Source organism: Paramisgurnus dabryanus, chromosome 18 (assembly GCF_030506205.2).
Source record: "Paramisgurnus dabryanus chromosome 18, PD_genome_1.1, whole genome shotgun sequence".
Lineage (NCBI taxonomy): Eukaryota > Metazoa > Chordata > Actinopteri > Cypriniformes > Cobitidae > Paramisgurnus > Paramisgurnus dabryanus.
This window is the reverse complement of record NC_133354.1, coordinates 21,978,446-22,002,764: the sequence shown is the minus strand read 5'-3', so window position 1 is coordinate 22,002,764 and position 24,319 is coordinate 21,978,446. Positions and strand designations below refer to the sequence as shown.

The following is a 24,319-nucleotide window of genomic DNA, read 5'->3' as shown; positions in this document are numbered from 1 at the left end:
CTCCTTTTTCATTTATCTTTACCTCTACAGGGTTGTTGTTATCATGGTGCCGTGTTGAAATTTGAGCAGCTTTGTTCGAAGGGTCACTGGGTTCCTCACCGTAGAGATCAGGGAGTGTCTTTTTCTGCCATTTGCGTATAAGTTTACCATCCACACCTATTTGTATTCTGAAAGATTTACTTCTAGGCTCATATTGGCCTGTGAGGCTGTTGTTTGCCCCATTTGTAAAAGCTTTCTGCGTTAGATTAAAAGCTATTAATCTTAAAGAGGCCGCTCCGGGCCCAGTCGCCCCCCTGTGAAAAGGTTGGGATGGGGAGTTCTCCGGGATGTTAGTTATGGCCTGACTGCATGTAAGGGCGCGGTGAATGCTGATGAGACACAATCCTAAAGAATGACCTCTTAACCCTTGTGCCGTATTTGGCAGCATCTGTCACTGGTGACAGCAGCATTTCCCTATTGGTGCTACACTTACATTTTAACAAGGAAATATGAAAATATTTAGTTACTTATTTGTCTTTGATTTCCCCATCGTTATTCCATTTTCTGTCAGTGATCAGACTAAACAGTCAATTCTAAACACTCTCATAAAGTAAACTGCTAAATATAGGATATGAAGGTAAAAGTATTGACTTTTAGAGGTGAACTGATAAATGGATGCAACCTGGAGAAAGAACAAATACACGGAGTATAACATGTAATTGATATCCTTCTCCAGGGCTATGCTTTGTTAAATATGCATGACCTCCAAGACAAGGGCAACAGGAAGACATTTAAGCTTATAATAGATATCATGTCCAATAAATCTTGATATATAACTCTTGGTATAAGATGGCATCTGTATTTTTTTTTGTTGTTTTTTGTGCAAATTTGTACGTGTGCAAAATTGGTTCTTGCATGTTCAACAAATACTTGCTGAATCTGAAACGGGTGCACATTCACACATTTGTCTTTACCCTGAATCTGAAATATTTTTAATGATGCAGTATATGCACAACCAGTCCAGCACCATTATTAAGGCTTTTCACACCTCAATTGTACTGGCATTCGTCAACTTGTGCAAACATATTCTGCCTAATATACACTTTTTAATAGGATTTGCAGTGTAATCGGCTGCTTTAAAACTAATAAAAGATTTTTTCGTCCCTTAGTTTTTATTGGTATCTGAACCTATTACACGAGAAATTAAATTTTATCTGTTTTGTAACAGATTTAGCTCTTAGCCCCGATCTGGTGTGTTAAGCCCTGCTTTTATGATTTTTAGTGTGATGTAGCTTTTAGATTAATTGCACTGCCTTTTCTGAGCGATTATCTCACACAGTTTCATTTTATATTTATTTTTTATTAAACATATCTCACTTTGCCTATTCCCTATTCACCACCACTTGTTTAAGCTGTAATCGTACAAATGCTAATATTTGATCATCTTTTCCAACAGCCCACTGTTTGTCACTTGGAAAATCGGCCGGGACAAGCGGTTGAGGGGTTGTATAGGTACATTTTCTGCCATGAACCTGCACTCAGGACTCAGGGAGTACACCCTTACCAGGTACGCCAAGTCTTGATTTTTGTGTTCTTGATGTTCTGTCTTTCACCTTTCTCACCAGAATGTCTTCCTGTAATAATTATAATTTATATATGAGGCTACCACAAAACCAGTCATAAGGGTCGATATTAATTTAAAATTGAGATTTATACGTCATATGGAAGCTTAATTAATACGTTTTTCATTTGATGTAGGGTTTGTTAGGATAGGACAATATTGGGCTGAAATACAACTTTGAAAATCTGGAATCTGAGGGTGAAAAAAAAATCGCCTTTAAAGTGGTCCAAATGACGTCCTTAACAACACATTACTAATGATAAATACATTTTTCATATATTTACTGTAAGAAATGTACAAAATATCTTTATGATGGTTACTTAATATCCTTATGATGCTTCAATTCACTTTTATTTGTATAGTGCTATTCACAATTGTTTTATTGTTTCAAAGCAGCTTTACATTAATAGATGCAGGAAAAAACACAAAAAAAACTTAAAACATAAACAGCAGAATACATCAGTTTAGATTAACCATACTAGCGAGCGTAGTAAAAATCTAACCTATGTAAGAGGGTGCTAAGTTAAGCCAATGTCAACAGACTCCCCAGGGGTTGAAAAAACCTCCCAGGAGAGAAACCCTGTGGGCAAAAAGTCCTAGGAGGGTAAAAACCGCTTGGGAGAGAGCCAGACATGGCTGATTCTATAGAGGATATATTATATCATGGGTACGATTTTTAACAATTTATGGGGATTAAAACAAAATATATATGTATATATACACGGAAAAGTAGATTAGATTGGGCAGCTGGTATAAAAAAATCTATTATTTGACCCATACAATGTGTTGTTGGTTGTTGCTGCAAATATACCTGTGACTTAAGACTGGTTTTGTGGTCCGGGGGTCATATGCATGAACGCGTGTATGCATGCAAGTATGTGTAGAGATGCACCAATAAATGTTTTTTTGCTGATACAGATTTTAACTATAAAATGGGGTTTATCTAGAAATGTGTTATTAATGGGCATTGCATTTAATAATTGTTTTATGTGAGAATGGATTATGTTGGGGTTGTGGATGGCTTACTTGTAGTTGTCTCTGTACAATAAAGTGGGACATGGGAAAGTATTTTAACTTAAAGTATTACTCTTATTATTTTTAAACATTTCTATTAGCTCTCCTTGAACTTTTGAGAAGTTGTAACCTTTGATTCCATGCTAGGTATCCATCTGTAGAACTGTAGTCACATCTTTCCCTCAGCAGGGATGGAGACACTGGACCCCATGTTTGGGCCGCGGCTCAGCTCAACCCGATATCTGATGCCAAGTTTCTCTTTTCGTTGCCTTTGAAGCAGTTTATATATTATCCATTACAATGCTATTGACCTTCAGGCTTGAGTTTGTGAATTAGGCTCATAAATATTACAAACATGTGGTCCGGTGGAAAATGTCAGGAAAAACATAAGGACAAAGTATTTTGTTTGAATACTATCAATTGCTGTGTCCGGTGGTAGACTGGAGCATTTCTGCCCTCACAGTCTTTCTACTTAAAATCTTTAATCGTGACACTAATCAGAATTTTATTATGAAATTGCATTTCCCTCATATTTATGTCACACTTATGTCATCTCGGATGCATATGACTTCATTTCGTCTGCTAAAGTTCCCAAAAAACATTAACTCAAACACTTTAGTAGGTTAATAGCAAGCTGATAGAAATGTGTTGAGAAACCGTTAAGACAAAAATTTAATTGTGGTGACAGAGTTTTCGATTTTTTTAGGGAATTTATTCACTTCCTATATCAATTCTTAATGTTTGTATTAGGGATGCACACAAATTTCAAATCGCTGTTAATATTAGGCAGAAATCGCATTATTGGTTTTTGGCTAAAACAAAAATGGCTGAAAAATAAGTATTAATACAACTATATAGAAAAACTTTTTTTTAAAGAATTTTTTGTAAGTCATTTTCAGTTTCGGGGGTTTGGCCCCAAATTTTTCTCTAGGGTGTATTTTACTTTCCATTTAAATTTGAAATCTGTATTTCAGTGAAATAGCTAAGTTTGGGGGTTTTAGTTACCAGCGTTTATAATTAATATTATAATTAAAGTATAATTAATACAGAATTGATTCTTACTGGAATTGAATCAGATCTAATCGAAACCATATAAATAAGAATAAAATTGAATCGCCCTAGTTGATTATGAGGTTGAGGAAGCTGTGATCGAGCAATCCGCTATTTCTTACCAGTTTCGCATGAAAACTTTGATCCACACTTGACATTTCCTGGCGGTTTTGGCTGTCAGCTTTCAAGTGAACAGTGCAGCAGTCACGGCTTTAACATGCATGGATACCAACAGAGGAAACGTGAGGGGCGGCAGGAGGATTAGCAATGTTTTCCACACTGTCATACGTTGAGTCTTCCCTCGAGATGTCCCGTCATATTTTCTACTGCATAAACACATAAGGGATGACGCATATTTTTTGTGGATGAGGGGCAGAGGGGGGAAAACAATGCAAATGTATTGTATTGCTGTGCTGTTATGCTGATGCTCCATTGGAAAAATGCTCCAGTGTTTCATTTGCCGTGGCAGCCAGTTCGTCATCTAAACGGTTATTTGTCACACAGCCCTTTTTTGTAGGGTTAAGCCAAGGAAACGGACCAACCTTGCATAAAGCCAGGTGGACAGGAAAAAATAGGGTTATTAAGGGGAAGGCACTTGAATCCGAGCATCTGCTCTCGCACACAGACATCTGGAACAGCTGTTCCCATTGGCAGAGAGTTTCAGCAAATGGCGGCGTCTGATTGGCAGATGCTGTTGCTAGGCTGATTTCAATCGGTGGCCTAAAGGGTCGGCTGCTCATCAGGAGAGTTTAGAGATGCTAAAGCTTTGGTGTTTTGTCACATGGAAAGTGAATTTGGATGGTTTTGAGAAGATTTAACCGAATCGGAGAAATACAATAAAATAATGCAGTGATGATCATTTGGATTATGTTTAGCGTGACCATATGGTGTGAGAAATCTCTCATTGCAATGTGTATGATTTTATTGGCAATGTTTTTGCATAGTAACAGGCAGGTGGTGAAGTATCACAAGAGAACAGGACATGACTCAGACAGGGTGGAAAATTAACCTTTTTGCCACGGTTGCCAGTGGAGTGTGTACTTTTATTAGCAAAACAATTGTGTCCGAAGTGACTTAGAGTGCATTCAAGCTGTGTATTTTATCGTTGTCTGAACCCACAACCTTTTGCGCTGCTAAACAATGTTCCACCACTTGAGCTACAGGAATGCTTTTAATAAATGATGGATTTTATTGTATGACTTTATAATAAATGTTGGTCAGTAACAAAATAAGGTAGAAATAGTCTTTTATTTAGTCCTTAACTTATTTTACACAGTATATACATTTTTTAATTAATTTAAATGGTTTATCCACTGATATTGATGTTTTGGAGCATAAATAACAACAATGTACTGTAAAAAATGATGTAGTGTAATGTAATGTACATTTCAGACAGATACTCAGGCTGACCAATGTATCTGTTTATTATTAGTTTTCTTCAGTAGAAACACACACTGCATATTTTCCATATTTTCCAAAGCACATCTGGGTATTTTCGTTAAGCAGGCATTTAACAGGGAAGATTGTGTTTTTATATCCTGCATTCTTTTTGCCTAAATATGCCAAATATGCCCCAAGCTTACCAGACAGAGTCAGAAAAAGTCCAGGCTATTTAAAACAAAGGGAGTGATATTATTTTCTTTAGACAAACTTTAGTCTTCAAACCTTTGGACTGATGCCCAAAATTAACAGCTAGGAATTTTGAAGACGTATATCCAGATGCAAAGTGTTACAACAACAGTTAGTCAGTAGCCTCTTTCACACAGTAGTTTTGGTAAATTACCATGAATTTACCAAAATCAATTAACCAGTAAATTAGGGCTGCAGCTATCGAATCTTTTTGTAATCGATGAATCTAACACTTGATCGCTCAATTAATCGGAAAACATTTGTTTTGTCTTTTTAAACAACCAAAACAAAAAATGCGTAACGAAAATTATGTGGCTGTTAAATGATCAAGCATTTGGCTTTTATTTCTTATAAACAACCAGTGGTATTGATTCCAACTCCAACATTTGGCTCCAAAACTATTGCAGTTTTTACCCATTTAGTGTTTATAAGTGCCAGTTACAACAATTAAGAAATTTAATTCAGTTTAACTTTGTGACAAAGCGTTAATTACCTCTAAACTGCTGTGGGGCGAGCTCAGTGTTGCATTCGTAAACAAGAGTGGGTTATGACTTCATATACACACTTCAGATTTTGTTGTTTTCACTTCTGTGGCAAAAGCTGACAGTTGCCCAGTAAACCGTGCAGGGGTAAATGCGTCATCTGTATTAAAACGTTATGATGTCGTCCGTTCTAACTTCTAATGCCAGTAATCCTTATTTTTTTATTTTACCTTTATTTAACCAGGTTAATCGGTTGAGAACAAGTTCTCATTTGCAACCGCGACCTAGCCAAGACAGGCGCAAAGTACAAGGCGACATAAAACTACGGAAGACATACCAACATTCAAGTGTAAATTCATATAAAACAAACAGATACAATTAAATGACAGTGCAAGAAAAAAAAAAAAAAAAAAAATAATAATAATAATATCAACATGTACATTGGTCCATCAATAAATTTGAAAGCAAATTATTCTCCGTTCACACATAGCGCTTGCCAGTAAATTACTGATAACTTAAGTCTGTGTCATTAATGTTAATCAAACAACCAAAGAAAAAGAGAAAATCAATAGTGTAGCTCTAATAAAATAATAATTATTATATTTAATTTATACATTAAAGACAGTGTTATTCATTTGATTCTATTTCTGTACCTAATTCCAATTTAAGACCTTATTTAATGTGCAACTTTGTTCTTTTATAGAAATGTTTGTAATTTATTTATTTGTTTTTTCACCACTTTTTGCTTTCCTCAAAAACCGTAATGTGATTCGAACCGTGAGTTTTGTGATCCAGTACACCCCTAGTAAATTGGAATTATTGGTTTACCAGAAAGGTTCTGTTCACACATGATCTGTTAACTGCTCTTTACTACTAATGTACCGGTAAAGAGCATGTGTGAAATGGACTACTGACATAAGTTTCTCCTTTTCAGTGGTTAAGGGGGGCCGTGCTGCTTGATCAAATATTTGATGTTGCTCTTCAAAATCTGCTCTGCTGAAATGACACAACATCTTGTTTAACTTATGAGTTTGTATTTCTGCCATTACTGTTTCTCTGTGTTTGTAACCTGTAGAAAATCACATTATATTACTTGTTACTTGTTATAAGTTGTGCTAAGCGGTAAGTGTCACTAATGCACATACTTATTTATTGTAAAACCCCAATATCAAAATTTGAATGGTACAGACAAAAACTATTATGTAGCTTGTTATATTGAGGTGTGATGTTAATTTTCTGAGTGATCACTGTAAATTTACACCTTTAATCCAAAACATAGACTTGCATCAGAGGTGAGACCTTGGATCCAGTTTAATGAGCAGAATACAGGGCTCAAATTGCGACCATTTTGATTGCATATGCTCCTGAAATTTTTGGGTGCAAGTGCAAATGAGTTGTTGTGGTGCAATCTTTTTAAATTTCTTGACGAAACCGATGCAACTTTACACGGATGACTCATTTGTATGCCGTTTTTAGCATCCGAGGACACACATACACGAATGTTCATATGCAGAGCTGCTCTCAGAGTTCACAAGGATTTCATTGCTTCATTGAGAAATGTGACACTGACAGCCCATCAAATAAAAGTCTGTTAAATGTAATGACGTTGACAGATATACTGTAGTAAAGTAATCTACTTTTAAAATAATAAAGATTTAAAATGAGTTTTATTTCTTAAGTAACGTAATCACCCAGCAGTATGGAGCAGATTGTTATGCAGCAGTTTGCAAAAAATTTCAAAGAAAATAATTTTTTTATTTCATTATTTTAGAAAAATAAATAAAATTTTATGAAATCAGTTTATTAAACATGCTGTTTAATAAGTGAAATGTAATTAACCATTAAAGAAAATGAAAAGTATAAAATACAGAATCATTAAGAAAATTAAAACTTTGATAAAAAATAAAAAACTATATATATTTAAAATAAAATTTGTAAGAAATTGTTTTTATAGAGCTTGTTTGAAAATGGACCAAGCACAAGTCAAGTGTTTGGCAAATAATCTTCAGGATGATGAAGTTGTTATGCTCCTATAATTTTCAATGGATGCTCCTTAATGTTTGCTGGTGCTCCTAACTTAAATTTGGGAGCACCAATGCTATCAACCAAAAAAGTTAATTTTGATCCCTGGAATATCATAAAGACTGGGGTGTGGGCTTTGTGACTTAGGCTTTATAAGCGACCATAGCAACACCCGGATAACCACCCGCAGCGGCCGAGCCACATTTTTTGGAAAAAATTTAGATTTTAATAATTGGTTAATGGTACCCAGCTGGTGGTGACTTGATGTTAGAAGAATTCTTACAGAAAGCCAAAATCCATGGTCTCAGCTAAGTTTAGGTGGCACTGTGTGTCCACATGCAGTCCACTGGAAGTTGCCTGAAAAGAAAGCACCTGCCAAAGCAAATGTTTAAAGCTTAAAGTTGACAGATGGGCCTCAAAAGTCATCCTAAATCAGCCGTGCTGTCAGCCAGACTTAACGCTGTGGAACTGTAGCTTTATTCCTTGTGTTTTACTGGCCTACCGTGAGCACGTAGCTAGAGGAAAATTATCCGCTTTAATCAGCTTAATTGCTTCTCAAGGGAAATTATGGTATTAAAAACACACAAGTAGCGAGGCATTCGAAGGGTCTGTTCACACGACACGTAATATAGTTTTGAACAAACGCCTAACTTAAAGAAAAAGGCTAGATCAGCTGAATTAAATCACACCTTCCCAGGTGTATGACTTTCTTCAGCTGAACACAGATCAGTTATTGACATGCTCAAAAATTGACCATGTACGAGCAAACAGCTCTGATTTCTAGGTTTACAAAAATATTCAATGTTTCTGACGGATATCTGCTGATAGCGATAGTGTAGTTGTTATACGAACTTACATTAACTAAATTAATATTCAGTTATAAATTCATATGAATCAATATTAAAAATAGGGCTGGGACAATAAATTGTGAGATTCTGCTTGCTATGCTGCTTAATGATTTACGGTCGGTATATCCAAAAGCCAGAGGGCGCTCTTGCGCAGAAACTTAATATGCACCACAGAAGAAGTGCCATTACACAGCTACACCATATTTATATAGCTGTTCATCAAACCTTTTTAGGCATTTTCATGATAATAACGAATATTTATAATGATTATGGTTTGACAAGTGCTTCTTTTTCAAATGCATGTTATAAACGACTCAAACTAACAGTGATTTTTGATTTAAAAGGATTTCCTACTGATCAAAGAGCCATAATTCATGAAAGAGCTGTGCATAATATCACCTTTGTGATTCAGAATTGATATCAGACTGGCATTATAAGTATGAATCGAAATGAATCGTCCCAGCCCTAACATTAAACTGGTGATGTTTCTTTACATTTTCTATACACAGAGCTCAAATTCATTGCATTTTCCTGTTTTCTTTTGATTAACTGGATATATTGGCCATAACGGTTGGCTGTCAGCAGATAGTGTGAAAAATTGCTTTTATTGACCAATATCAGGGCTCCAGACTAACTGTTTTCACTAGGAGCACAGTGGCCCCCAACTGAAAATTTTAGGGGCACAACCAGAAAATCTAGGGGCACATACCGCAAATCAACATGCTAACCAAATGTTCACATTCTACTAAGTTATACACTGCATTACTTATAAATACTTTGATGATAGATGCAGAAAGTACAATGTGCTGTTTTAAATTCAGTGTCACATCACAAAAAAAGTCAAATTTACTGGTCGCACATGTGCGACTGGATGAAAAATTTAGTGGCACACTCTCAAATTTTGGTGGCAGTCTGGAGCCCTGAATATATCAGTGTATTTCTACAAAATAATATTTGATCTCTCTCACAGATGTGTCATTCTGCTTTAAAAGTCTGTAATGTGTGTGCAATTTGTAATTATTCAAGAAAATACAGTAGTATCAGATTGGGATCGACCGATACTCCAGAATTCTGGTGGTATTGGTGCTTTCCTACTACAAGATTCATTTGTGCAAATATGCATCTGAGTGTTTGAAAACCTCCAAATCTGATGGCACTTACATACCGAATTAAGTCAAAACAGGCTGCTTTGGGTTTTTAATTTAGGTGTTGACTTTAGGTAGCATTCAGCACTGATGACATCACAGACACTTGAGTCACCGTCACTTTTGTCACCTCCGATTGTAATCTGATAAATGCAGGTCTCCTTGGCGCTGACAAAACGGTTGCCAATGGAAACTCATCTCCTCCTCCTCAACGATTGTTAGTCTTTCTTGAGATTGATGGACTTTCCCAGTGGATTTTTCACTTGTTGAAATGTTATATCACCTTCTTATGCATCTGCCGGTTTGCGTGGGTGTGTGTTTATGCTGTGCCATATTGAGTCTGTTGAGTCATTTGTGTGTCTAAGCTTTTATTTTGCGAGCTTTCAAGCGCCATGTCCACAAATGGAGGTCTCTGTTATATTTTGCATGTGCAGAATGTTGGGATGTGCAAAAATCGGTCTTAAAAATAGATTAGACCAGAGGTTACCAACCTGTGTAAATGCCCCGGTAAAGAACTGAAGAACCTTGAGGGCACAGCACAAATGTAAGGGCACAGTTTTGACCTGTTATTACAGCAGGAACAGTTTGTCTCAAGACTGGCCGTGTCTTGTATTGACCTTTTTATGTGTGTGTGTAAAGCGTGTTTGTACATCAGACCTTCAAGACCTTAAAAAGATGAAAGGGTTCTTTCATTATGTACTTACATCACTGAAAATACTTCAAAGTGCAGGACTTCATAGCCATCAAAGAAGCTCAGTGTTTAGTCTGGAAGAATTTGTCAAATGTTTGCTTGTTATTAAAAATAAATGATTTACTGGAATGTAATTATTTTAGGAAAGTTAAAGCTGATATCTGAGAAAGGTCAAATAAGTTTAGAAGATTATATCTTCTAGTGGAAGGATGCCACTTTGTGTCTGTAACAATACACTGCAAAATATTTTTTGCTGCTTTAAAGATACTTCAACTTGTTTTTCGACGCTTTATTAATTAATCAAAATTTAAAATACTAGGTTTAAATGACTTGTAAAGTGAAATTTATTATATTTAAAAATTTAAAGGAGTAGTTCACTTTCATAACACAATTTCGTGATAATTTACTCAACCCTTTGTCATCTAAAATACATGTCTGTCTTTCTTCAGACAAAAAGAAATGACGTTTTTTTGAGGAAAAAATTTCAGGATTTTTTTCCATACAGTGGACTTCAATAGACCCCAACGGTTTGAATGTCCAAATTGCAGTTTCAATTCAGCTTCAAAGGGCTCTAAACAATCCCAACTGAATCATTAAGGTCTAATCTAGCTAAACGATCATCATTTTCACAAAAAAAACCCCACAATGTCTCATCTTGCAAACTTGTACTAGCTCTTGGATGCGGGTCTGCATCTTTACGTATTACATAATCACGTTGAAAGGTCACCACGGATATGACGTATGTGGAACTACCGCTCCAGTATTTACAAGTGTGGAGAAAGCGGACAAAAGTTGTTTGATGTGGAACGATACTAATGGCTTTCTATTAGTTTGTTTCAAATGGTCTGTACGTATGCGCTCTGTATACATCATTCGTGAGCTTTTGATATGCTTACGGAATACAGAAAGTCATTGACGCGCATCCCAGTTTAACCATTTAAAAAATGGGACACCATTAGACTGTTAATGACTGATTTTTCTTGGATTTTATCCAAGGAATTTTATCTTGGAATTAAGTTTTTTATCCATTATCTTTTAAAGGGATAGTTCACCCAAAAATGAAAATTCTCTCACCATTTGCTCACCCTCATGTTGTTTCAAACCTGTAAACATTTCTTTATTCTGATGAAAGGTAGATATTTTGTAACCGAACCGTTCAGAGGCCCTATTGACTAGTAGGAAAATTATAATAGGGATGCACCAATAGGATTTTTTTTGGGCCGATATTAAACACTTGTATACAATACTATACAGTTGGTATATTAGCTAGTTTATTTCTGCATCAAATTATTTTTACTGAACATGGATTTGATCTAATTAACATTCAACTGACCAACATAATAAGAGAGACACAAATTAAGCTAAAACAAATATAATAAGACAGCATGACAACCTTCAAAGGTGGTTTTTGCTATTCAACATTTCTTTTATAAACAACATTAACTCATTTTTTTTTTACATATAATGGATTTCTTTATGCAGTTAATTAATAAACAATCGGTAACAGCCTTTCTCGTGCTATTGCCGATATGCCGATGGTATCAAAATCATCAAAAATCGGCCGATAAATATTGGCGGCCGATACATCGGTGCATCACTAAATAATAATATGGAGGTCAATGGGGGCCTCTGATTGGTAGTTTCCTTTGTATTCATCAGAACAAATAAATATACTGTATACAGGTTTGTAACAAAAAGAGATTGATTACTGTAAATGATGACACAATTTTCATTTTTGGGTGAACTATCTCTCCTATATTAACCTGATAAGGAACACTGTGCCGTACACGGCACACCCCCTCCCTTGCACGTGAGGCTGCATTACGTCATTGTAACTTTGAAGCATTAAATCTTCAAAATATACGGTCATGGGGCACATCGTTGTAAAGCTTAGACTTTCGGGATTCCAATAAGCGCACACAGAAAGCATAATATGATTTTTAGCAGTCATAAAACTGTAATCTAGTTGTTAGTTACCTGAACAGGGCGGCGCCGATTTAGGATATTTACTTACCTTCAAAATCTTTCCTTTATCCGCTTCGGTAAAATTGTCCAAAACAAATTGTTCATAAATCCCCAAAAGTCCAAGGTAATGGAATATCCAAGCCTTTTAATCCAAAACGATTTGTTCATCTCACAATCTTGACGTTTCTGACCGAATTACGATATAAATAGTGTATACAATAAGTTCACTAACAGACATTCGTTCGAATCTCACTTTTCATTCACGATTTATAATGAATATATTCGGATGTCATATTTATTGTGCAACGTCTGAGGAACAAATGCGCCCCCTTGTGGATTTTCAGCCGTTCCATAAGAGGTTAAAGCAACACTATGAAGTTTCCATGTAAAAATGACTTACAGCCCCCCCGTGTGGTTGAAAAGCGCAACAGTGCCTGGTATCAGACACTCTTCTGCAGGCAGGGGGAGGGGGACGGGGCTGTGTTTCCTACCCTCCACCGCCACTTTCAGAGTGTGCTTGTAGCAGCTAGGAGGCTGCTCAGGTTGCAGCAACAGTACAATTTGTCCAGTTAAAAGTTGTTCTATCACTGAAATAATTTTAGAGACATTATTTAAAGGTAAAAAAACGACATAGTGTTGCTTTAAAGATAGATTTGTTTGCAGGTGTGTTGGCCATTGCAGCAAATTCTAGATGAATTGGCAGTTCTCTAAATGGCTAGAGATGTATTTTGTGTTACAAGGAAATAAACCTAATGCACCTCAATGACTTTCATAACAAATGTGTTTTAGTATTCATGCTGACTTTGCAGTATAAAGCTTATTTCACATGCCAACATTTTGCTCAACGGGCTATTAATGTAAAGCTGCATTTGTTATAAATGACAAAATGCAAGATCTGCCCTTTTTAGACCTTTTATGGATAAGCTTATTTATATAAACTAATGTGCTCTGAAACATATCTCCCATTTAGTAGATGGACACCCTAACAATGTTATTTTGTATATTTGGTATAATACAATGTGTTTGCATGGTTTATGGTTAAAAAACACATTATTTTCCGCATACCGTAAATTTTTATAACTCCATATCTCCCTTTCTTCCTGAAACGCACAGCGCTTTTCAGATCGATGAGTTTTGTATGAAATCTGTGTCCCTGATTGGCCAGCTAATCTGTACGTTGTGATTGGCCTGAATTCCTCTGACGTCGGCTGGAAATGTGACGCTCCTTACAATATTTAAAAGATTCGCTCACAATCCGAGGAAGTAAACTGTTGCCTATAGTCCGTGTGTTTGTTGTAATCCAAGAAAAGAGATTTACGTTGGAGACGATAACTCGCGCCATCGTTTACTTTGGTCTATGTACCTTTTGCATATCATTAACATGTCCTAATACACACATTCACACCAAAGGAAATGTAAAAATGTGAGTCGGACCATCAAGTCATTTGCAAAGTAATTTTAACGGTCTTTGTGGAGGGAATTTTAAAACGATTAAGCATGAATTTGTGTTTTTTAACAACTGATAAACCCTCTGAATTTTGTACTTTATTTAAAAGTGAATGCACTAATGTATGCCATTTAAAATATTTTAAACACAGCTGTATTTATTTAGTTTGACACTGAAAGCTTATTTCTGCCTTGGTCCCATTCACATCGCAGGACTCCTATTGTTTCACAATTGGACCAGTCCTTTCCAGGTCTTTCATTTCCATTCTGTCAAGCCCTTTCTCTTTCACAGACTGTTACAGATCTATGAAACAGCTATGTGTGAAGTAGACCCTTTGCTTCAGAAACCTTCTTTACCAGTAATGAGCTGAGCTGCAATAATAGTACATACTATAGTACTCTGATTCAATCTGATTGATGATTTTCGTCATTCACCATTCACCCCTATAGTGCTGTGGTGTCATCATTGCCGTTATTCTGTTGCTCCTCCCCCTGCTGAGCACAACAGAAATCACATTATACTGAACTGAGCTATGGCTGTTGTGTGTCTGCATGTTATATATGTGCACACGGCGATCGCTCGTCTGCCAGAGGCTCTGCTCTTCTGTCAAATCCTCTTTGGCTATTGTGCCATCATAGATAGTGAAAAGTCAATTATAGGAAAGGATCATTGGCTGGGTGATGTAAGACCCTTGAGAACAGCTCCTGCATTTTGTCTTGGACTCTGTTTCTTTTCTCAACCAAGCTCAGTTATCTTGCCTGATGCTTATGGTCTTCCTCCTAATGAAGAGGAACCTTTGAAGATCATATCTCGGATGGCAGGGTGCATGCCATCTGGAGTATCTCTTGAGATCTGCTCCATGGAGCAATGATGACTGCAGCTCTGTGTGGCCAACCGCTGTCAATAAGGAGATGTCAACAGGTTTCAATATGCATCATGTTCCCAACACTAAAACTAAACATGAAGAATAAATTGCAACGATTTCTTGTTTTTAAAATTGATAGTTTCGGTCTTTAATTATGATTGGTTGCCAACTTTTGGTGCAATTTGCCCTCTGGCTCCCTGGATTTGATTGTCAGCTTGCGATTCCCCTGTGCTGGTCCCATTCCCTTTTCTTCACCATGACCTTCCTGTCAGTCTATGCTGTCCTGTCTATAATAAAGAGATAAAAGCCCCAAAAATATAACTTTTGTATAAAATGGAAGAATAAATGGGCTTGTCAACTTTTATAGGGAAAGAAGAAAACACTTCCAATACCTTTTGTTGATGTCAAAGCGTCTTGCTTTGTGTAAGAGAACGTGTCAGAAGACTGTTGTGTTACTATCAGGTAAAATCAAACTAAAATCAGAAGATGACAACCGTCTTTGTGGGAATTCTGGGAATTCTAAAAGGCACACACCAGAAGCAATAATACCCCAATATATGGAGAAGGCACAGCTCTTCAAAAAACATTCAATGTTTGTTTTAATTACATTTTTATTGAGGTAGAAACCACGTTATGGATGTGACATTTTTCTGTAACGGACGTGACATTTCTGAAAATTGCACTTACTTAAAGGGATAGTTCACCCAAAAATGAAAATACTGTTATTGTTTATTCACTCTCATGTTGTTACAAACCTGTATGAATTTATTTGTTTTGATGAACACAACAGATTATTGAAAATAATACAAAAATGTTTTAAAAACTTTAAAAGTGACCTTGCATAGGTAGTTAATCCACCGAATATTGACATCTGAGATATCAGTATTAGGGATGCATAACGATTAATCGCAATTAATCTATAGCAGAATAAAAGTTTTTGTTTACATCATATATGTATGTGAACTGTGTATAATAACTTTGTATAGATAAATGCATATGTGTGTATATGCATTTGTATATTTATGTATAATTTATATTATATTTAAATATAAATACTTAATATGTAAATATATATATTTTCTTAAAATTATACATGCATGTGTCCATATTTATATATACATAATTGTTATACACAGTTCACACACATATATGATGTAGACAAAAACTTTTATTCTGCTATAGATTAATCGCGATTAATCGTTATGCATCCTAATCAGTATGGTAAAAACCTTAAGGTTAAAACGTTACTTTTTATGATAAGGTTGACACGTGCATGGCAATGCCCAAATGTTTTTTCTGAAGATGAGCTAATGTGTTTAAAGTCTGTCTTATAAGCCTTTGAATTATCTTGTGGTACAAACTGTTCTTTTAATTTTCAAAATGAAAAAAAAAACCAAGCTAGAAAGGCGTAATATTTTCAGTATGACATTTTAAAATGCTGATTTCATCAACACTCCGGTTACAAAGATACAGAATATATTCAACAAATTTCTTTTTAGCTTGACTAACTTGATCTAGCATGAAAATGTATGTAGATGTGACAGCCAAAGGCTTTGGATTATCTAAATTAATTGCTTTTTAATTACTTTCTGATTTTGCTGCCACTACGCCTAATGGCTTCATTTCGTACAACTGTTTCTCAGATCGTAAACTCAAAATAAACCATTTCTCAAGGGAAAAGATGTCACCTCAATTTTATTTTACGAGTATACCATCTGTTTTGCTGCAGTTTTAGATTTGTCTGTTTAGAATTAAAAACTGAAATGAGCTAAAGACGATTTGGTGCAAAACTATGATGAAGTCGCCAAGTGGTTTTTATTGGAAATTTTATTGTTTAAAAAAATGCAGTTTGATACTAATGTGTTTTAATTTTGTATTTAAAAATGTCTATATGTGCCTAAACGTTATTTGTGTTGGCAGGGGGGCACCCTGTACCCCTTATGTGGATTTGTCTTAAAACTCATTTTTGTGTTCCCTCCGCAGTGCCCTTAAAGACAGCCGCTTTCCCCCCATGACGAGGGACGAGCTGCCCCGCCTCTTCTGCTCAGTGTCTCTGCTTACCAACTTCGAGGATGTTGGTGATTATCTAGACTGGGAGGTAAGAGTGCAACAAGTCCTGTTTTTAATCATTAAAACATGCGTTCAAATAAACAATCTTTGTATATTTCCGTTTTAGTTTTGCTTTCCAAAATGTATGTAGCACTTAACTTTTTCATCTTTCAAGATTTATTGCTTCTGAATGAATTGAAAAGGGAACAAGATCTGTTGTAAAACAAAATAAATTATTTTACAAGGTGGCGGTTTTTTTATGAATACGTGCGATGTGAACCATACAAAAACATACAATAAAGAAAAGCGTGAAGGTCCACCCCTAAACACAATCACAGATGGCTCAAAAATTTTGTACAGAATTAATCCTCAATTTACTTAACTATAAAATAAGAATTGCCATGAGATTGTGTTGAATAATACATTTTAGTGTAATTAATACAAAATCTCATGCAAAAACGTTTGAATGAGATTTTACAAAATCGTACGGATTAACCACCAATTTACTAAAACATAAAATAGTTATAAATGGCCATGTAATGGTGCTGGATAATTACAAAATTGTAATATATGGCTAATACACAAGAAGTGGATTTGAGTGTTCATACCCACATCCATCCAAATATGTAAGCATTCAGACTCACTTGGGCACTGGATAAAGTAGGTCTATGCAAAAAATGAAACTTATTTTGTTATTGTTGTCTAATTTTTAGTACAAATATCTAAAAACTCTGAAATTTAAGATGCAAAGTCTTGATGAGCAAAATGACTTAGACAAAAATATACAATTTAAGTGAATTTGTGCTTAATACAAACAAAAATATCTGCCAATGGGGTAAGAAAAAAATCTTAATAAATAAGTTTACTTTTTTTAACACTAAATTCAAGAAAATATTCCTCACCCCATTGGCAGATGTTTTGGCTGGTTTTAAGCACAAATTCACTTAAATTGTATATTTTTTGTCTAAGAACTAGACTTCTCTTCTTAGGCCATTTTGCTCATCAAGATAATACATCTTGATTTAAGAATTTCTAGATATTTGTACTGAAAACAAGACAAAAATACTAAGAAAGTAAGTCAATTTTTTGCATTGAATACCACACTTCAAAAAATGATTTTCAAGAAAAAAAATATTTTTATTTTTGTCTTGTTTTCAGTAAAATATCTCAAAGTTCTTAAATTAAGATGCTTTTCTTGATGAGCAAAATGACCCAAGAAAATAAGTCTAGTTTTAAGACCAAAAATATAAAATGTAAGTGATTTTGTGCATAAAACATGCAAAAAAAAAAACGGCCAATGGGGTAAGCAAATTTTTCTTAAATTTAGTGCTTAATAAAAATGTTCAAGATTTTTTTGCTTATGCTATTGGCAGATTTTTTTGCTTGTTTTATGCACAAAATCACTTAAATTGTATAGTTTTGTCTAAGAACTAGACTTCTCTTCTTATGCTATTTTGCTCATCAAGAAAATACATCCTGATTAAAAAAATTCTAGATATTTGTACTGAAAACAAGAAAAAAATCCTAAGAAAGTAAGTCATTTTTTGCATTGAATACCACACTGCAAAAAAAAAAAACATAGTATTTTTGTCTTGTTTTCAGGAAAATATCTAAAAATTCTTAAATTAAGATGCTTTTCTTGATGAGCAAAACAACCCAAGAAAATACGTCTAGTTTTTAGACCAAAAATATAAAATTTAAGTGATTATGTGCATAAAACAAGCAAAAAAATCCGCCAATGGGGTAAGCAAATTTTTCTTGAATTTAGTGTTTAAGAAAACTTTTCAAGATTTTTTTGCTTACCCCATTGGAAGATTTTTTGTTTGTTTTATGCACAAAATCACTTAAATTTGATATTTTTGGTCTAAAAACTAGACTTATCTTGGGTCATTTTGCTCATCAAGAAAAAGCATCTTAATTTAAGAATTTTTAGATATTTTTACTGAAAACAAGACAAAAATACTAAGACTATTTTTTTTCTTGAAAATCATTTTTGCAGCTATAATAGTTACATTTCTTTGAGTAACATCCTTAGAAAAAAACAGTTGTTTATTCCACCTTTAGGTATTCACCTCAAGGTCATATACTGCCTTTGAAAGGTTCTTTTGTTGTCTTTTTGGAGGTAATAGTTCCCTGTGATTCGCACTCCAGCTCAATCTGGACACCTTTAGAGTCGAGACACTTTCAAGATCCTCACACATACCCGTGAGAAATGCTGCCCTCACCCTCCAATTTCGCTGAATTTCATTCTGACAGCTGCAGTCTATTGTCGGGTAGATTACAAATCACACGACCGGAGGAAAAGAGAGGGAGCAGAGCAGTGCGGCATCAGCCACTCACTGTTTCCTTGCATTCAAATGAACCACAGGCCCACTGACTTAGCCTGGCATCATGCCACAAATCCTGATGCAGGGCGTTTACAAAACACACACGCTTACGCGCACTGTCCTTAGAGAACCGGAGCTAACAGAACTGCGCCCTGGGTGAGGAGTGATGACGTGTGCATGTGCTTGTAATCCAATGCAGAGCGAACAATTCCTGACTGTGTTCTGTTGTTTCACATACACTACTAGAATCATTTCCCATCTCTGCAAACTTCACTCCCGCAAATATCTTGACAGGGTGTGTCTACGCTTCATGCGCCATCATCTGTTTTTTTCTATCTCTTTACAAGTCTGTTTTTGTTCAGATATTGGAAATTAGAAGTCTTTGCATTTATTGCTGCCACAGAGTCTTTTGTTTTGCGTGAGACACATCACAAACCACTGTCAAAGTAAATTTATCAATCACATTCCGAGTAAAAAGTTAATTGCCCGGAGAAAAAAGGCGTTTTGTTTAAGGTGTAAATTTAAGTTTATTGTAGTCAAACTAAACATAGCTTAGTATATTTTGAGTATATACATTAGTATATATGCCAGTTTCTGTATGTTATATTTAGTCTAGCACTTCTGTATCTTAAGTGTCGCAACACAGTTGACTCCCATGGGTTAAACCCTGGGTGATGTCATTGTATGCTGCTAGTCTACCACCTCTCCAGTTTCAGTGTGGCGTCAAATTATGTTTTCAATAATGTTTGTTTAGGAACGCATATAAAGTTCGAGTCTCTTTGTGTTTGACTATTAAAGGTGGTGTGTGTAAATTTTATGTGGCGTTTAGTGAGATATTGCGATATTGCAACCAACAGCTCACCCCTCAGTTCAAAACACATATGGTATCCGCCACAGGACAAACCAAACATTGTCATCTGAGACAACGTAGGGATGAAATGCAGTTTGTCAGTTTAGGGCTACTGTAGAAACATGGCAGCGACTTTCATGTATGGAGACCCACTTTGTATATAAATATAAATGGCTCATTCTAATGTAATAAAAACAATGCAGTTCATTATGTAAGGTCTTTATACACCACTGATAATATAGTTATGTATATTATATTGGATTTCTAACAAGAGATCCTTCTAAAAGTTACGCAATGCACCTTTAATAATTAATGTGTGGAGCATCTCAGCTGTTTAAACCCTCGCTCTGAGTTAACATGAATTGATGTTTGCATATTCTTGCTCAAGAATAACATTGGTTGAACCGTGTCTATTGCAAAGAAATGGGCAAATATTATAGATTTAATAAATTTCAGCAACTGTACTTTCTTGAACCTCAGCAATATGTGGAAACACAAAAAAATGCAAATTCAAAGCAAGGGTTTTGACTTTAATTCTGAAACTGAAAGACAGCTTTACTACTACTAACTACTCATTGCATTGCTGATTCAGTGAAAAGTGTGTATAACTTCTCTCTAACCCCGAATGGATGTTTTTGGCAATATTATTACAGATAATGGCAGATGATGCTTTGTGTGCCTGTCATTTATATATATATATATGGGTTTGAGTTTTGCATTATTAATACACACTCCCGACAGAAATGAATGATTGTGGCAGTATATTTTATCATAAGAAAAATTCAGAAAATTCAATATCTGACCAATCCCAGATAGCAAAAGACTCGGTCCAGAGTTTATTCCTATATGGGATTGTTCAGATATTGCATTTTCTGAATCATTCTAATGAATTACTTTATGAATAATTTTTTTTATTTCTTTATTTTTTTATATTGTTATTTTTTAAATACTTGTCTGGTCGGGCAAGTAAAATTCTCTCTAACTTGCCCTTCCAAAACTTTCACTTGTCCCGGACACTGTGTCGAGCCCTGTTACTAATTTCTGTTTTATTAATATTACCACTACCATATCTAGGGCCCTATTTTAAAGATCTAAGCGCATTGTCTAAAGCGCACAGCGCAACGTCTAAATGGGTGTGTCCGAATCCACTTTTGCTAATTTAATGACGGGGAAAAATGCTTTGTGCGCCGAGCGCATGATCGAAAAGGGTTGGTTTAATGATTAATTTGAGTATTTTGGGCTTAACGTGCAATAAACCAATGAGAGTCTCAGCTCTCATCCCCTTTAAAAGCAAGTTGCGCTGGTGCTATGTCTAATCCTTATTTAGATGACGGACTTTGTAAACTGAAAAACTAAGCGGAGGAAAAATATCCCCAGTTTAAGATTAATGTTAAATAATTGTGTTGTTTTACACTTGTATTAAAATGTTTATTTTTTCATTAAATCCTTTAAAACCCGTTTTGATTTAGTCACAGAAGTAAAAAAGCAGGCTTTTAATTGCTTTAAATGGCTAGCCAATATCATCAAAAAATAATTTACAAGTTTGTAAGAAAAGGTTTGTACTCTAAAAATACTTTATTTGTTACAAACAGGAGATAAAGAATTTACAAACGGCTCTCCGCAAGGTTCAGCACTTGGACAGCGTCAGTTGTTTTTTAAGCATTACTTGAAAATGTTTCTCATCTCACCATATCCACAGGTACAGAGTCATCATATACAATAAATCAGTGAGGTATCATTTAAAAAAAAAACATTTTTGTGCCTTCTAACGTCTCATAATTAGTCCTAATTTATCTCCAAGAAACTCAATAATAATATTTTACATTCAATCCTTTAATCTTTCATATTTAAAGCGTTTTTGTGCTGCTGCGCATTCATGTATGTTATAAGCAAATCCGCGTTGTCGTCCCGTTTAGGCACATATTACTAATGCGCTCTTTAAATAACAAAAAAACATATTTCGCCATTGACTTTAGACCAGGTTTTTGTTGGTCAATTGCGTAGTCTTAGTTGCCTCAAAATAGCAACGCCAACAATGCGCCTGAACACACCTTGTTTTCAGACCAGAACGCCCATGGGTGCAAATGCTTTGCTATTTAAATAACACGGCGCTAAACGTGAAAATGATAATTGCGCAGGGTGGAAACTAGCAAAGACACTTGCGTCGCGCATTACGCTGCATTGCGCCGGGTGTAAGAGAGAGCCCCTAGTGTCATAACCAGGGCTTGACATCAACACCTGCCAACCCGCCAAATGCGGAAGATTTCAGCTGTGGCGAGTTAGACCAAACCCACTAGCCACTTTGGTGGGTTAAATATTATTTTTCATTGTAGTTTTCTTTTTCAAAAGTCATATGAAATAATATGAAACTTCGCAGTTTGAGTGCACATGTTCATACAGTTGTATGCACAGTGAAAAGAAACCCTCAAGGGGAGAGGGTTTTGCACAACAATAATGCCCACTTGACATTTGTCAGTAAACTAGCACCTTAAGTGGAGTCTTAAATCAATTTTAACAGAATGATTAAGCGCATAAAATACAATCTGCGTAAACAAGATGAAAGTAAAATTCATGTACATGTCTTGACTGAGCAGTTTTCATTCAAATGTTAGCTATTAGATTTCAAAACAAAAGGTTCACATTAATTTCATCAATAGTGCTGTAACGATTAATCGTGCAAATGCGCGTTTTCTCAATGAATGAATTTGAATGAATTACAGTGAAATGCCACCACATCCAAAAGCCAGAGGGCGCTCTCGTGCAGAAACTCCAGTTGTGCCACAGAAGAATTATTATTACAAACGCTTTTCCAGGAAATGTGTAGAAGAATATTTATATCACCGTTCTTCAGATTGTTTCAGGTATTTTTATATGATAATAAAGAATATTTTGAATGATTTTGTTTAACGCGTGTTGCTGTTTTAAATGCACGTTATAATCGACTCTGACTCATAATGATTTTAGATTGATAAGGACTTCTTACTGACCGAATGCCGTAGTACACACAAGTTGTGCATAAAACACATAATCGCAACCTTGCGATTCAGAATCTTTTTAATGGGACACGCGATTTATCGTTACATCCCTAGTCATCAATCCATTGGTAGAGAATAGTGCTTAACCTTATCAAGACTCCATTTCGTATTGTTTTGCGAAATTTCCGTGCGGATTAATGCATCAGACTCTGTGTGCACGGTTTCTTTGCGTGATGAATTTGTAGGATGTGATGAATATGAAAAAATGTAAACGGTGTGCAAGCATTTTGATGATTAAACTTTAACCAGTAACTCATTTCTAAACAATTTTCTCACCGTACATAACAGAGAGAGCCAGAGCCACGGCTTGAGCCAATAAGCATCCACATACTCAACTTTAACCCAACTTTAAAATAGTTAAAATGTGAAATCTCTTTGAAACTGTACTTGTACAAACATTGTGAAACTTCATTCGAAACCATCACAATAAATGCATGACCCTCTCTGGGAAATCGAGGCTAAAGTCTCATACTGTGAAATTTAAACTTTGATGCTCCTAAACTTACTCAATTGATTTCAATCTTTGACGTGATCTTACTCAGTCAATATTAAAGATGTAAAGGTTATATTTTCACAGTGCGCTCTTTACATTTACATTGGGTAGAATGAGTTCATGTAGAAAACATAAATAATGACTTTAGTGGGGATTTTCACAAGCACGGTCACATTTAATTTCCTTTCAATGTGTCATTTTGTTTAAATTAGATTTTAAACTTTTTTTTTTGCTTAAATTTTGTAAAAAAGGCCCATATTCATCCTAAAAGTCCTCTTAAGCTACCAGTATAGTGATCCTCCCACCTAGCTTTCTGTTTCAGTCCTTTACTGTTATATAGAGGTGTAAAAACACTTTTAAAGTAAAATTACCATTAATGCTATCAGTTCTGGATTGTTAAAGCTAATGTGCAGATAATTTTTCCTTTACTGGCTATCTTTATGATTGTAATATGTGACCCTACACCACAAAACCAGTCATAAGTCGCATGGGTATATTTGCAGCAATAGCCAAAAATACATTATATGGGTTAAAATAATCACCAAAAAATATTTGGATATTAAGTAAAGATAATTTTCCATGAAGACATTTAATAAATTTCCTACCCTAAAATTTTTAATGAATTTGTCATATTAGTAATGTGTTGGACACAATGTTCATTTGGACACGTTTTTGATTTTTTGCACCCTCAAATAGTTATATCTCGGCCAAATATTGTCCAATCCTAAAAAAAATCATACATCAGCCGAAAGCTTATTTATCATTTCATTTGATGCATAAATCTCATTTTCAAAACATCTATCCTTA

The 24,319-nt window shown here is 35.2% G+C and overlaps 1 protein-coding gene across 2 annotated transcripts in view; it reads left to right on the top strand.

Annotated features, from left to right (window-relative positions):
• ammecr1 (AMMECR nuclear protein 1) overlaps positions 1-24,319 on the top strand; it is a 49,466-nt gene that overhangs the window by 14,966 nt on the left and 10,181 nt on the right. For both annotated transcript variants that reach the window (XR_010544113.2, XM_065287277.2), the window contains exons 2-3: positions 1,436-1,546; positions 16,742-16,856. Coding sequence is in view for 1 of the 2 variants with exons in the window: in XM_065287277.2 (XP_065143349.1) it covers positions 1,436-1,546; positions 16,742-16,856 (226 nt within the window). In the remaining variant the exon portion in view is untranslated. The remainder of the gene's footprint in view (positions 1-1,435; positions 1,547-16,741; positions 16,857-24,319) is intronic.